Raw genomic sequence first — 15,932 nt, forward strand, 5'->3', positions numbered from 1 at the left:
TTGATTTGCACAACATCTATCATGGCATGGGGTATTTGGGTGGACCTGCAAACTTTTTGTATTTTTGTTTTGTTTTCTCTCTTGCAAATTCGGCAGAGCACAAACATTTTACATGTGACACCTGTTATGAAAACTGCGCATGTCCCGAGTTTGTGAGGGATGCTCCGCAGGTGCCAGGTAGGTAACCTTTTTAGAAGTTTAAAACCGAGACTGATACTTTATCGTTTGCCGTCAATCTTTACAATTGCTCCTTGGAGCTTTTGCGCACCGAGAGGTAACAATGTGGCCTGATTGGCTTCAGTGAATCAAAGGATACCCCGTCTACAGTGAGGGAAAGGTGGTAGGCTACTCAGTGTCCGGGCTGTACCAAACACCGAGGGAGAGGGCTTTTCCCCGATCATGTTAAGGTGTACTATTTGTGCCTTTATTTGCACACAAAGTATAAATAACACATTCAGGAAAACCACATGTTTAATCGCGTTCAGAAAAATGCAATGTTTTCTGATCTCCCTTCCTTGCCGACAGAGAGCGGACATTGTCAATACCCCTAGATCTTGGCAATGGAGAAACTATGTAACCAAATAGAGGGCAGCGCTCAAGATAATAAATATTAGAATAAAAGAAGCGCTTTTATTTCCCATATGAGAAAATGTCGGTGGCCTTCTCATCGACGCGGCCCAGGAGTAAAGGGGAGGTGACACAGCAAACGATTCAAAAGGTAAAAAAAAAAAAAAAATGTGGTTAAATATTCTAGTCTAGAATGGGAGTGTGCGGTCCACCGCTTGTGCGGAGAAAGTAAAGCCTGTGACGGATATCAGAAGAAATGGCAACTGGTATTGTAACGCTCCAGTCAGCTGAAGGTGTGAACCAAACAAAGCCAGGACGCTGATGTTGGCGGCAGCCTAAGGCTCAACACTGGCAGGAATCCCGTTTGCTTGTGATGCGCTTTTGTCATGTTTAATATTTTTGTATTTGAAATACACCCGCTTTTCGTATTTGTGACTTGTTTGCACTCATTTTAAAGCACGTGTAGCACATTTGCTGGCATTTTATAGTTTTGGGAGGCAGGGAGGGTCTCGTTAGGTTTGGTCAATATGGACACTCGCTTTCTTGGCTAGAAATATATAGATACATACACGGGAAACGCAATGTAATGTAAGATGGAAGGAAACGACACAGGACAATGCTGCGTTGCTCTGCTCCTCCGACTGCTGCTGCGTTTATCCTTGACTGAACCGTCTACAGTCTTGTTTGAGAGAAAAACAAAACGCACTACCCATCTTTAAGACAGGGACTTTCAAACGATGTCCTAAATAAAGACTATGAGAAGCTGCTGCTTTCTTTTAGTTCAATTATGAAAAAAGATTGGAAGCTGACCCAGAAAAAATATATTTCAGGCAAGTTGTGCGAATCCAGGACAACATCACTGTAATGTCTTAAAGGATATATAATTCTGTGTTGCCCATCAATTATTATGCACTGCGACGTGTGATACTGTGGAATGAATAAGTTTTGTTGTCTCCCTAAGATGCTGGATGAAAATCACCATTTAATACAATGTATCATGGACTACCAAAGCAAAGGCAAGACAGCTGAATGCACACAGTAAGTTCTGTCTTCCTTATGTAAGTGCCTTTTAAATGTCACATTAAAGCAAGTATGAATAGTTGTTTTATTTCCCTCTTTTGCCAGATATCAGCAGATCCTGCACAGAAACCTGGTTTACCTAGCCACAATAGCAGATTCAAATCAGAATATGCAGTCACTACTACCTGCGGTGAGTCCTTTACAGATTCTGCTCTTACTTGAGAGGACCTCAATCATCATATATTACAGCACTGATTGTAGACTGTCCGAAGATGCAAAGAGGCAGATATGTGTGCTGAATATTAATTTAAATATGACGACTAAAAATAAAGATGTTATAGAAGATTTTATATGATACAACTTTTTCTAATCTTTTCCAATATAGTTTGTAAATTCTGATGTTAGAGGTATAATTGCTACATTTGGATGTTGCAAAGCAAATATTCTCTTTGCATTTTGTTTGTAATTTCCCTTCTGATTAAACTACAGTGAAACTAAAATATTAAACCAAAATATTCCTTTTTTTTTTAATCACCAGTGCACCATGACATTGAGTTAATATGTACAAAGAATGAGTACGGAAAGTATATGATTGTAAAGTTAAAAAGACACATTGGCATTCTGACTACCAGTGCCATTCCATAACGCACATCTCCACTTTTAGCCTCCCACTTCGAATATGTCAATGGGTCCTGGAGGGATGGGTCAGAGTGGCGGACATGGGCCAAACAATCTCAATGACAACATGGCACCAGGCCTGCCCCCCACATCAATGATGCAGAGCCAAATGAGCAATGGTGAGAGTTCATCACAAATGTATAGATTACAGATCAACTGACATGGTCCATGTCAACATCACTTTCCACACAAACCCAGATTTTGTGTGCACACATAAAGCTCCTTCTGGTTTTGTGTCCTGTATTTTAAGTGCTTGGTTGAACCTGACTTAGCTGCATGTTTGTCTGCAGACACAGTAACTTGCCTTGTCTAGCACAACAGCTCTATGCTTTATTGTCCTATTGCCTGCAGATTTCTGTGGTTTTATGTTGAGCCAATAATCTACGACTTTTTTGTTTCTTACCAATTTTTACACATACCATTATCCGTCTTTACTCTATTGTTGTGCAACCATGCAAGCTTCCTGTAAAGATGAACTGAATGTGGGTCTATGATTAACATGATACAGTAGCACGCGGGAATGTTCAATGCCTGCTCTGACTGTGCGTGTGTGTCGTCAGGGCCCAGCCATGCCCCCATGCAGCAGCAGTCTGGTCAGGTGCAGTCGGCCGTTCCCTCCACATCCCTCAGCTTGCCAGCCAACAGCTACGGTAGCTCAGCCTCCAGCTACAGCCATGCTGCACCCTCCTCCCAGGGCAGTATGATCCAGGGCCCTGGGCCCGGATATGGTTCTTCCACTTCTTCCTCTACATCCTCTTCCTCCTCCCGTAGCAACCTCAACATGCAGTCTAACCAAGGTGAGCCAGGTATAGAAGGGCCTAGTTATAAGGAAGTGGTTCCTTTTTATGGAATTGAATATTTTTAGTCATATGAATTGAACACCCCAAAACATTGAATTAAAATGCAAGATGTCTAACTTATTTTCATATTCGAGAACACTCTGAATATGTTGATAAACACTCCCTTAGTCTTGTTTTAAACATTTGCCTATATGCATATTTGCACTGATCAATCTGATCATTTCTACTTGGTCCAGTGTAACCACCAAAATAACCAAACACATTCAGTTCATCAGTGAGGCATTGTGCCTCCTCCCTTTTTCCTGCTCCAGGCTTTACCTCTTCAAATCTCTGACCCTTGACCCTGAGATGCAGCCTTCCTCTCCTTGTATGTCCATGTATTTACTGTACCTCTGCTTATTCGATGACGTGACCTGCTTTGTTTGCATTTTTCCGTCAGAGAAGGATCTTAAAAGCATCTCTTCAGAGAGAAGACTGCTATGGGCCACTTTAGGCTTTCCCCTGTGTCCTGATTGCCATGGACCTTTTTCAGCATTCGTTTGTCAGTTTAATTAGGCACATTGTCCGTCTCAGTTCTGAGAATGCTGTGTATGTTTTTAAATGCTAATGCTGATATCAACATATAGAATGTGTTTGTGTATATTAATCTATAAGATCTCTCCCCAATAATCCCACCCCCTTCCCAGTCTCCATGATGCACCAACAATCTGCCACTCCACACTACTCTTCAGTCCAGGCTGGAGGCCAACACTATCAGGGACATCAGGCCATGGGCATGATGGGTCAGGGCAGTCAAGGAAATAGTATAATGTCTCAGAGGCCAATGGGGTCCTACCGCTCTTCACAGCAAGGTAGGTGGTAATGCTTCTCTGTGTTACTTGGTTTGGCAGTGGGCTCAGTTTGTGCTGAGTGTGGAAATATCTAAAATAAAATGTTCAGTAAGCATGCAAGTGATCAAGTGTGTCTCTGGAGGCCAGTGACTAAGTTTCCAGATTGTTATGATTGCTGTAACTGATCCTCATTCTTGAAGCTCCTGACAAGTATTTTCATAACCACATGCTATTGATGAAAGATTCTACAGCGAAAAGTGTGCAGATGTTTTGTCCCAATTGCCTGCCAGCAACTTTAAGGACTAGAAATGTATCAGTGGAGTCAGATTAACCTCCGTTCTTTGTAAAGTACCTTATGGTGTGTCAGCATGTGCCTAATAATAGCTCCACCCTGTTCTCTTATGTTTAGACCATGCTTGCAGTAAGGATGGGACAATGTTTCCAAGGAAACAGACCATGGGTTTTAGGGCTCTTTCACCCTGGTACACAACCAGTATGACTGTGTTTCTCCACATAAAACAGGGGTATAGAATTTTTGTGCCCATTAAACTGAGTGACTTGCTTAGCAGCCATTACCAATTGTGGCTCCTTGGTCATGCCAGGAATTACACATATGTTTCCAACAGATTTTCTTTTCTATTGTTGCAGAAGATAATCTGAATATGTTTTTATGCTACAATTTCATGGAAAAATCTGGGTCCATTGTGGTTTGACAGAGTATTAGGCTATGCATGGCTCTTCGACACATCCTCCAGAAAGTTTTGCCTATGTTGGTTTTCTGAGTTAGTTAGGTAAAATTGAAAGGGAAAGGTAATGTTTGGAATCTGGAGTTTCTGCACACCACCACTAAGCAGAGATCAGATTCTCCCTGACAAATGACTTTCTGTAATCCTCATTATTTCCTCAAAAAATATATCTTATATAATATTTCACAAAATTACTTATGGATGTTGTAATAACTCACACAGTCACACACACACAAACACACACACCAACACACACACACACAAAGAAACAAACACAAACACATACACATGTATACACACGCAAACACACAAACGCACACACGCGCACACACACACACACACACACACACACACACACACACACACATAGCCTTTCAGACTGCCTAAATTGCCCAAAAATTCTGGCACAGCCCCTTTAGACTCCAACTCAACAGGCAATTGGTCCACCCAACTGTTTAACCAATCGTCGTGTCACCTGTCTTGCAGGATCTACACAGCAGTACATGGGACAAGACGAGTTCTACGGAGAGCAGTATGGACACACTCAGAGCTCCAGCGAGCCCATAAACCAGCAGTATTACCCTGATGGTAATCATGCACATCCATAAACTTTATACACACAGCTTTCTAACACACGAACCCCCATTATAGTTGCCATTTCCTTTTAGTGCTATTCCAACCATATTTTATACAGTGCTGAAGCCTCAGCTCTTTCTTCCAGTCATTGTCTTTTTCCCTTCTTCTGGGAGATGAAAAATATTGAAAAAAGCAAAAGAATGACATTTACTCTCAGTGTCTGTGTCCATACTGTCCCCTTGGTGTGCCGAAATTTCAGATTTCAGAGAGCTTTTTAGCAGTATGTTAAGGAGAGAGCGTCCTTCGGGGTTCCTCTGCATAAAGTTGAAAGTTTGCAGCACTAAAAATTTTTGTTTGTGTTTGTAATTTTGTGATTTCAAGTAAATTATAAATGTTTTTTTCAGACTATGGATAATATGTAAGTGGGTTATGCTTTTGCAAAAGAGTTTTGCATGTATTAAATCATGTCCTCTGCAGGTCATGGGGAGTATTCGTATCCCCAGTCTTCATACGGTGAGCAAGGCTATGAAAGGCCATTTGATGAATCTTCCCAGCATTACTATGAAGGAGGTAACAGCAATTTAGAGTCAAATGCTTTACACATATTTATATGCAACATTACACTTCATTTTAAGCACTTCTAATCAAAACTATAACAATGTGCTAACTCATAGTTAATAGCTGACATATGTACCTGTGCATGTGTACCTCCAGGTAACTCTCAGTACAGTCAACAGCAGGCTCAGTATCAGCAGGGCTCTGGCCAGCAGCAGCCCTTCAGTCAGCAGCAGTACTCCTCCCAACAAGGCTATAGTGGACAGCCACAGGGATATGGTTAGAGGAGCCTACAATATAGTGTACAAGATAAACACCCACAAAATAAACAATCATGTTAAGTGTTTCCCCTCCAACACAGGTCCCGGCCAAGGTGGATCATCTCAGTATTCTCAGTATCAGCAGGGTCAGAATCAACCGTATGGTTCCTACCGCTCCTCACAAGGAGGCCCTGGAGCACAGACGCAGAGGTCCTACGCCTATGAACAGGTACATAATTAATACACATGAAAGTACCTGTATAACCAATGTGAGAAGGCATTTGTTATACAGTTTTGTAGGTGCTTTTTAAGTGGAAAACAAACTCATACAAGCAAATGTTTAATTTTTTGCTTGGCTGAATAGGTGCTTCAAGCCATAATCTGATTTTTCAAATCATCATAGTTGCTTATGTTGACAAAATCTGTCATATTTTTGTGCATTTTTTAAAGAAGGTTAATTAATAAAAGCACTGAAACAGTGACCTATCCAAACTTCATTTGCTGTATTTGCCTTTTTGTTTTACGTTTCCTTAGATAATAAATAATAAAACACCGGGATTACTGATGTATGTAGGAATAACAGGGTAACTTCTTAGGATACTTTTGTAGGGCGACCATACAGTTACAGATAAGAAAAGCGTGCGTGTCCAGGATGATCTAATCCCTCAGTGTAAATCCAATTACATTGCAGGGTCAGTATGGAAATTATCAGCAATAAAGTACCACACTGTCAAACCTGGATTGGTTCAACAGTGATATGCTGGGCCCAGCCATGGATTAGAAGATTTGACTGCATCAGATTGTTATCCTGTCATTAGTCATCATTTTAGCTGACAAAAAATTAATGTTATGCTTTCTTTGACATTTTCAACTGCTACCTGTTGCTGGTAGATGAAGGTGTAGAAGCCAGACAGTCCAAACCCTTGTTATGGGTTAAATATGACACAAAATGCACAGATAAGCCTCAAAATTCTGCTTATGTCCTTTTTTTTCTTTAGCTGCCTTTAACCTGAGGTTTTACCTGAGGTGGCAGAAGTATCAAACTCAATACAAAACAGCAAGTACTTTCGGAAAATGTAACAGTAAAGCTTTAAATTTTACTGAACTATTTACTTAAGTTGAAGTACAAAGAACCTGTTCTAAATTGTCCTTAAATTAGTACAAGTACTCCACTTAGAAAAACAATGCATTTTAAACTGTTAAAATAGATACTGTTGATAACACAAAACTGCAGGTCATGTCCAGATCTGTGTAACAAGTTTCCAATTGGAAATATTATGGAAAAAAAAAAAATATTCAACTGGTAAAGGTGGAGCTGATTTTAAACACTTAGTGTGTTGACAAGTGGTTAATCCATATTATTACATCTTAAAATACATTAAAAATACATTTCTTTCTGAATTGTAATGGAGTAAAATTATGTGAAATGAAAATTCTCTAGTAGAGTACAAGAATCTTGTACTTAAGTACAGAACTTGAGTTGATGTACTGAGTTACTTGGTTAGTTACCAGCTCTGCCTTTTATTTTTCTTTATTCTATTCTCCGCTATATTTGTTTTTTGTTATTTTACATTAGCTTTTTTAAAACTGTTTTTTATTGATACATTGAGCAAGTATGTGCTTTGTGGGACTGTGGCTATAAAAAGTAAATTAAGGAAAGGTTCCTTTTTATTTATCTAATAGACTAGGCCTAGCTCTTGCTTTAATTCCTGGTACAGACACTGTTATATCTCATGATAAGGGAGCTTAATTTTAGGAAAGTGAAAATGTTGGTTGTTAACCCTAACTTGATCAGAGGGGTTTGTCTGTATTAGTCAAACTGTGATGTGTTGCTGTGTAGTCTAACATTTTGTGTTTTCACTCTACATGTCTTACTGAGGTATTAAACAATAGCTAGCTGAATCAAGATTTAAAACTGTATATCATTGTCCCTGCTAAACATACATTGTGCTTGTATTTTTGAACTATGTTTTTAATGACATCCCTCTGCACAAATATACAGTTACAACACATGTTTATTTTGCAGAGGTAAAAGGTGTTACACTACTTCAATGTCATTCTGTAGCAGTTTTACATAAAAAACACAATGCCACTTTGTCTAGACTTTATTTTGCAGTGACAATGTATGTATTGTCTGAAATTTATATTTTGTATTGTAGAGCACATCAGTCTGTTTTTTCAAATTATCCTCAGAAAGCCAAAGTAACACAAGAACAGAGCAGTAACATGCACCTCTACTTTAATAAGTGCAATACACTCAATCCGTCATGTTGAGGTTGGTTGTTATACTTAACTTACTTGATATCATTATTTATTATTTCTTGACGTAGAATAATGGTGAAGACTGGGGTTGGCTTATCCTATGTTATTGTAAGTTATGTAATGGGTTTAAACTGACATGTCAAATTAAGGAAAACAGATTTCTGTATTTGTGTGACTCATTAACATTATGTGACAGAAATACCTTATTATAAATATCTGTATTATGTGATGGAAATTATAAAAAGCCAAGTGTTGAAAAAGGTAATTTTTAGATGATGTACAAGCACACTATCTATCTATCTATCTATCTATCTTTCTATCTTTCTATCTATCTATCTATCTATCTATCTATCTATCTATCTATCTATCTATCTATCTATCTATCTATCTATCTATCTATCTATCTATCTAAATGGGCATATATCAAGTTTATTTATTTTAGGACTTATTTATTTGAAAAAGTCAGAAACAAATGCTGATCATTTCACTTATCACTGTTTTCTTACTGTTTGATCAGTAATATTAGTGTGACTGTGAGGGTCCAGCTTTGCAGTATGTCCAAAAGTAACTCAGCTTACCTCAAATGGGTAAAATAACACAATAGTTGCAGTCATTTTGCAGGGTTAATTAAGAATGGTAGATACCTGGCTGTTAAACAGCTTAATAACTATGTACCACTCAACAGTGACAATCACAGGCTTCTCAATACTACAATAAATCTTTGTCAGTGTTTCATTTTACTGTGAACTGAATATTTATGGCAAGTCTTTTCCAGTTCTTTGTAGTGTGTCATCACTGATTTGGGTGGTACACCTTGTGTGTGTTTCTGTGTGTGTGTTGGTATGTGTGCTGGAGAATGTGAAAGAGAGAAAGGGGAAGTGAGTGATTACGGGAGTTTGGTAAAGGTTATCCAAATATGAATGTTATTAACTTATCTATTGTAAGACTGCATTGCCTGATCTTTTCTGCTGTCTTTTGTTACTGTTTGTTATATAAAAATAAACTGGCATTCACCTTTTGTTTGTCTGCATTTTGTATAATTATTGAAAATATCAGAATTCATACGTAAGGAAAATTACGCTGTTATCATAGTATAGTTATTTATGCAATTAGGCATTGTGCGTTTAATGCTTTTAATGTTTGTCTGTTTTCAGATTTTTTGGATATCAATAAGAGGTGTCATATATTTTTAAATTCCTGTAAATGTATTCAATGCAGCTTAAAAAGCTTAGTTTCCTTTCTGGCTGCCTTGTTACTCCATACATACTCCAGCACAGAAGGTGGCGGTATAACACCAAAAACGTGCACTGGAATTAATTATCACGGAAATTGTTCCTTCACGCTTTCCGTAGTTGTCATAATACATGCATGGTATTGGTACTGCCTGCTGTTTTCTGTATGACTTTGTTAACAGTTACTGTTAACTGGTTATTGGATGTGCCTATACGCATTTATAAGAAATGAAAGTTTGTCTTGATACGGCATTGCACGTCATGTTTTGTTTGCTACTAATGATGTGAACTGAGGTGAAAGGTCGAGGTGACATCGTTAAACAGTTGCTAGCTTAGCTAACTTCGAGTGAAGTTTTACTGGGTCAGTATGTTAGCGACGCTGTCGAGAGTGAAAACTTCTCGTTGGTTTTCTCCGGATATAATTTTAGGATTTATATTAAGAAAAGAAGTTGGAAGAAACGAATTGAACTTGTTCAGTCATGGCAAGCCTGCAGTATCAGTGGCGTGGAGAGTGAGAGATGTCCACACCTCCTGTACGCTTCGGGCCAAACTGCGCGGCAGCCCGAAGAAGAGGGAGATGTCAGAGAAGACGCTGGTAAGTTTTTGATATAAATCTTAATTATTAGTCTCTTACCAATCTTGTAGTGTCGTAAAACCGATCATTCAGGGAAGTAGAGCGACTGTTAACACAGTGTATTAAAAAGCAGGTGGTAAGTAACTAGGTACATTTACTTAAGTACTATACTTATTATTACACTTATTATTATTAAGTACTTTAGAAGTAATAGAGTGATTTTTGCTTCAGAAATATCTAGTAAACTGTGTGTTGGAGATACTGTAAATTAAGTGGATATTAAATATTCTTTTATATTTTGTCGTAATAAACAAGAAAATATTTTCTGTTTGTTGTTTCATTCATAAAAATTATCATGGCTGTTATTACTAACAGTTTTATGAATATTTTTTCTTAATGCTGTTAAAAATATTCTAATTTCAAATAAGCTTACAGCTGATCCAACAATTTGTGAATTGTTATAACTTGGCAATTTGTAATTTCTTGCAAAATCTTACCAAATTATAGCTCCTCAATGCAGTACAACTAAGAGGTCCATGTGTTGTGTTACTTGAAGCTTGGGTTGGACAGCTGCCTAAATATCCTTTGACATTGCCCATAGACACGTCACTTTGTAGACCATCGCCGTGTGAAGCTGGTAGCTGGGTCAGGTGGTAAAGGGGCCTGCAGCTTTCACAGTGAACCCAGAAAGGAATGGGGTGGCCCAGATGGAGGGAATGGAGGTGATGGAGGAAGTGTCATTATCAAGGGTAAGCTCTACACTCTTAAATCATGTTATTCAAGGGAGTTTTAATCTCAGCTTTTAATCACTGGAACATTGTGCAGGAGCTCGAGGAGTTCCTTGAGGTTCTTTTGTTTACACTCCAGTTTACACTCCAGTTTACAAGTGTTAATTTAGATATCAGCTGATTGCATTGCAGCCAGCTGGCATTGTGGTTTTAACGTTGTTGTTTTTTTTTTTACTTTAAACATGCCAGATGAGGTAAGAAGGCAGTCAGCTAGAGGATGCAGGGGAGGAAGAAAACAGTATCTAGGGAATAAAGAAGGGAGATGTGAGATGTGCAGAGAAATGGTGAGAAAAACTGAAGCTGCATCTCCCTGTTTTGATAATAGGAAATGTGAGATCACTGGGGAATAAGATTGATGAGAAGACAGCTCTGGTGAGGGTCGAGAACATTTTTCGCAAGTGTAGACTGATGTGCTTCGCTGAGATGGTTGCGCAGACACATTCCTAACACAAGTATTAATATAGATATCTTCAGTACTGTGTAGGGGGACAGGATTTGAGTGGAATGGCACTGTTGGCAATTTCCTAGTTTTCTGCATAAATTGGTCATAATATGTGATTTGATCTTTACCAGTGTTACAAATATCAACAAACACAGTATTTGTAAGCTGATAAACCAAAGTCTTGAATTAACTAACAATAAAGATGGAAAAAGTGTTTTAATAACCAGGTGAAACACCTTTGACACCAATAACCCCAAGCATGCACTACCTGTAGCTGTTGACAGGAACTTCAGAACCTTCAGGAAGAACGTTGGACCATTCTTTCTTACAGAACTGCTTTAACTCAGCCATATTCTTAGAACGTCATATGTGAACAGCTCAGGCGAGGTCAACCGAGAGCATATCTATTGAGTTGACATCTGAGCTGTGACTAAGCCACAAGGTGGATTTTGCCTTTCTGAAGCCATTCTGTTGTAGATTTACTTCTGTGTTTGTCCTGCTGCGTAACCCAGCTTGTGTAAAGCCAGCCTGACATTATCCTGTAGGATACCTTGATAAATTTGGGAATTTATTTTTACTTTACAATGACAAGTGGTCCAGATGCTGTGGGGGACCTGGTAGCTCAAGAGTTAGACCATTGGGTTGGGATGCAGAAGGCCAAGGGATTGAATCTCAACCCCCCAGGTGTGGCCCCATCCAGCCACCTGGGTACCGGTTGGGCCCAAGGACGGATAAAATGGGAGGGTTGTGGCAGGCATAAATCTGGCATAAAAACTCAAGCCAAATCAACGTGCGGAACACGTTCTGCTGTGGCGACCCCTGAAGGGACAAGCCGAAAGACTTTGATCTATTAGCAAAAACATTTCAGAGCTCAGCTCTTTTGACATCATTGGATAACATGCTTCCATCTCCCTGTGTTTTGTGCTTTTAGCTGACCGGTTTGTCAAATCGTTAGCACATGTGGTTCCAGTTTACAAAGGAGAGGATGGAGAATCAGGGGGCAACAAGAACTGTTATGGGAGGAATGGCAGACCAACATATATTAGTGTGAGTCAATGCATTTGACCTTAAATTACCAACACTTTTGTCATATTCTTAACATGAACCTACTGACAAAGCTTGCAGGTGATGTTTTTTTTTATTATTTGTTTGTAAAGGTACCTTTAGGAACTATTGTAAAGGAACAGGGCAAAACAATAGCGGATCTTTCTGAGCATGGCCAGGAGTATCTGGCTGTGTTTGGAGGGACCGGAGGGAAGGGGAATCGATTCTTTCTGTCAAATGAGAACCGTGCCCCTATGACAGCAACTTCTGGGATGGAAGGCCAGGAGAGAGTCCTTCAGCTAGAGTTACGCACCATGGCTCATGCTGGACTGGTGAGAATAAGCTGCTTAAAGGGTGCTTCACTGATATTGAATGTGCTTCTTTTGGTTCTAGTTTGAGTAGTACATGTAAATGAATGCCATTAAAGTTCTATCTGACTTACTTACATTAAAATGTTTCTCTACTTCTACCTGTAAAACACCTCCAGGTGGCATCGCTTAGATGAACCTTTAGTTATCTTGTTGCTCACACTATGGAGTTTGTCATCATGGTCAACCCGCTTCCCCCAGCTGACATCATCTGAACTTCTACTGAAAAACTCCTCTAGGTGATATCATCTGGAGTTTTTCAGCTAGAAGCAGAGAAACAGTTTATTATAGGAAAGCCAGAGTGAGGTTTAAATGCATTCATATACACTTAAACGCTAAACTAGAGAAAGCAGGTTGAAAATTGGTGAAGTGGCCCTTCCTTGCAATTCTGATTTCCAACATCACATGTAATGGACTTCTATTTGTATTCAGGTAGGGTTTCCTAATTCTGGCAAATCCTCACTCCTGAGAGCCATTTCTAATGCCAGGCCTGCTGTTGCTGCTTATCCTTTTACAACACTTAACCCACATGTTGGAATTGTCAAGTACAGGGATCATGAGCAAGTTGCAGGTAATTTATTTTAAACAACACTTTAATATATTATCATTTATGTTTGTATTTACTTTTATGTCTTCAGATTGTGTGGTACAGTAAAACATGAGTCTCACTATTACTATTGGTCTGTGTAGTTGCTGACATCCCAGGCATCATATGTGGAGCCCATCTAAATCGAGGTTTGGGCATCTCTTTTCTGCGCCATATAGAACGCTGTCGTTTTCTTCTCTTTGTTCTGGACCTGTCGACTCCAGAGCCCTGGACGCAGCTCCAACATTTGCGTTATGAACTGGACCAGTATGAGCCTGGTCTGTCCCAGCGGCCTCAAGCCATCATAGCCAACAAAATTGATCTACCTGAGGCCCGGGAGAACCTTCAAACTCTAAGGAGCCATGTCACAGAGCGGGTCATTCCTGTGTCGGCTCTTACAGGACAGAACACAGAGGAGCTTATCCTCCACCTCAGAGAGCTTTATGATGGCTTCCTACAAGTAGATAGTAGTGGCAGACTCACATGGTGGTAAAAAAAAAGTAGTTTCTTTGTGTTTACATTTTTTATATTAAATATATGATGCAAGCAAAAATTCCATGTTTGTGCTTTATTTAATAGTTTTTTGTATTAATATTGCACAGTGCACTAAAATAGTCATTGGATTTCCTTAACCCTCTATTATAGCTTATCTTTATGACAAGGTACAGATTTTTATGTGCGTTTTGTTTGAGGCTGAAAAACATGTTGTAGAGGGAGGCACAACTGCTGTCTGACCCCATGTTTCTGATTTGTATTTTTTGGTTGATTTTGATAGCAGCCTTTAGTTGATGTGGTTAATAGTCAAAATACTGCTCAGGCATTATACTGATGTGAGGATGTGCGACAAAAATACTTAATATTCCTGCTATAAGATAAATCATCCTATGAAGGAATAATAAGGGATGTGTAGTTTCATTCAGTATAAAAATAGTGTATTTAACAACTGACAACTGGGGAGTAACTGGACAACAAATGACCTGAACTGTTTTTTTTTTTTCCAGATGTATAAGTTGCAGTGGAAACTTTTGAGTGTTGTTTTCGCTTAAACAATGGCCAATGTTAGCTTCTTAAACCTTGTATGAAAATTACTTTTTGACTATTAACATAATTTTTGTTTAGACATGTTTTTATTTTTAATCTTAAAGTGTGGGACTATTACAGTTCACTAGTCTCATTGTAGTTTGAAGGTTCAAGTTCAAATCTTGGCCTCAAGGGTGCAGAAGATCACCAACAACAACTCCAACCGGATCGTCACCTCTTTCAGTGGGTCCGGAAAACTGACACAATCAGACTCAAAGTTATACCACCACGCCATTAATAGACTTTTTCTGGCCAAGAAGAGAAAAATGTAAGTCATTGTCCTTTTAGTTATGGTTTGGTCTCTACAGACCCTTAGCTAGCCATTAAATATATAAATGGATCTTTATCTTCCTAATGTTAACTCGTGAGTTTTCTTCAGCAATTAGGAGCCAAGTGAACGTTAGCCAGCTGCTAAGCTAGCGTTAATGTTACTTTTCCATTTTCTCCGTTTTTGTGTTGTACCTTGAATTTTTCACTGTATTTGTTTGGCTTCTCTCATGAAATGATTTAAATGTAGTTGGATTTGCAGAAATTTCCTTAGAGCTTCAGTGCACAAATCTGTGTGTACTTTTAGCGTTAGCTTAGGGTAAAACTTAACTGTTAATTCTGATAATACACATGTAATATTTTGCTTGTGTAAGAACATTTCCAAACTGAAATAACTTGACTGTAGCTCTCTGGATATCACCGACCTGGGGGTTGCTCTGTGGAAAGGTGCACTGTGTTTGGGCCAGATGGTTTGTTCCCTCCATTTTCATTTTCTTTAATGTCTGTTGAATTTTGTGCAGTATGATACTTAGCAGTGCCACATACAAATCTATTACCTTTAAATATTCATACAAAGACATGCACTTTAACAACAAAACAGCACAGCACAAATGTCAAGACTATCAACCCATCTATCTACAAACATTTATGTTGCAGCAGCCCATCGGTGGTTCATTCCACCTGTCTAAACCCGTGACCCCAGCATATGGTTTTCACATGTGCTAATCCTCAAGTAGTCCTATTTTTAAATCCAGCTCTCACAGCCTGTGATCTAATGTGTTACTCAGTAGTGTCTGTTAATCATAATTTAAGTTTGGTGGTGTGTGAAGCTTTGTGTGCTATTTCAAACATAAATTCTTAATGCTTGGTTTTGTCATGGCCTTGTCGCCCAGGTATGGTGGAGAGAAACTGGGAAGCTTCTGGCCAGTGTCCTGTACTAAAGGTTCCATCATGCTGCCCAAAACCCTCAGTAAGCAACACACACTATTTGTACTGATGCAAAGTGGTTGGTTATTTATTAAATCGTTTTTTGGTTATATCACTCACAGAGACACCACTTTGTTATGTTACTGCTGTCCTTGCAATGCAGTTGTAAACACAGTTATATGAAACACATGGCTTTACGTTGCAGCTGGTGTTTAAATATAGTATAAATACAGTATAATTCAATTCAATTCAACTTTTTTATATAGTGCCAATTCACAAAGTAGTCATCTCAAGGTGATTTACATAATAAAGTAAAGACTATAAAGATAA

The 15,932-nt window shown here is 38.9% G+C and overlaps 2 protein-coding genes across 7 annotated transcripts; both read left to right on the plus strand.

Annotated features, from left to right (window-relative positions):
- Positions 1-132: 132 nt before the first annotated feature.
- LOC137139624 (calcium-responsive transactivator-like) lies at positions 133-9,312 on the plus strand. 6 transcript variants are annotated; one of them, XM_067527131.1, is made up of 11 exons: positions 133-177; positions 1,529-1,605; positions 1,693-1,777; positions 2,252-2,384; positions 2,826-3,062; positions 3,752-3,916; positions 5,128-5,229; positions 5,695-5,787; positions 5,932-6,051; positions 6,134-6,261; positions 6,724-9,312. In XM_067527131.1, exons 1-11 carry the CDS (start codon positions 160-162, stop codon positions 6,748-6,750), a joined length of 1,185 nt encoding a protein of 394 aa, XP_067383232.1. In that variant the 5' UTR covers positions 133-159; the 3' UTR covers positions 6,751-9,312. The 6 variants fall into 6 exon arrangements, with proteins under 6 accessions (XP_067383232.1, XP_067383236.1, XP_067383235.1 ...); XM_067527130.1 differs by lacking the exon at positions 133-177 and adding an exon at positions 526-718; XM_067527132.1 differs by lacking the exon at positions 133-177 and adding an exon at positions 745-1,397.
- A 339-nt stretch (positions 9,313-9,651) lies between these two features.
- Positions 9,652-15,717, plus strand: mtg2 (mitochondrial ribosome-associated GTPase 2). The gene is made up of 6 exons (XM_067528134.1): positions 9,652-10,121; positions 10,702-10,849; positions 12,262-12,377; positions 12,488-12,706; positions 13,175-13,313; positions 13,433-15,717. The coding sequence occupies exons 1-6, from the start codon at positions 9,894-9,896 to the stop codon at positions 13,819-13,821; spliced, it is 1,239 nt and encodes a 412-aa protein (XP_067384235.1). The 5' UTR covers positions 9,652-9,893; the 3' UTR covers positions 13,822-15,717.
- Positions 15,718-15,932: the final 215 nt, after the last annotated feature.

Source organism: Channa argus, chromosome 13 (genome assembly GCF_033026475.1).
Source record: "Channa argus isolate prfri chromosome 13, Channa argus male v1.0, whole genome shotgun sequence".
Taxonomy (NCBI): domain Eukaryota; kingdom Metazoa; phylum Chordata; class Actinopteri; order Anabantiformes; family Channidae; genus Channa; species Channa argus.

Excerpts from the sequence above, each read along its gene's own strand:
- LOC137139624 (XM_067527130.1), top strand. The coding sequence starts at position 650 with ATGTCGGTGGCCTTCTCATCGACGCGGCCCAGGAGTAAAGGGGAGGTG. Across the intron at positions 3,917-5,127 it reads CTACCGCTCTTCACAGCAAG|GATCTACACAGCAGTACATG; the intron begins GTAGGTGGTAAT and ends CCTGTCTTGCAG. Across the intron at positions 5,230-5,694 it reads CCAGCAGTATTACCCTGATG|GTCATGGGGAGTATTCGTAT; the intron begins GTAATCATGCAC and ends TGTCCTCTGCAG.
- mtg2 (XM_067528134.1), top strand. The coding sequence starts at position 9,894 with ATGTTAGCGACGCTGTCGAGAGTGAAAACTTCTCGTTGGTTTTCTCCG. Across the intron at positions 10,122-10,701 it reads AGATGTCAGAGAAGACGCTG|ACACGTCACTTTGTAGACCA; the intron begins GTAAGTTTTTGA and ends CATTGCCCATAG. Across the intron at positions 10,850-12,261 it reads AGGAAGTGTCATTATCAAGG|CTGACCGGTTTGTCAAATCG; the intron begins GTAAGCTCTACA and ends TTGTGCTTTTAG.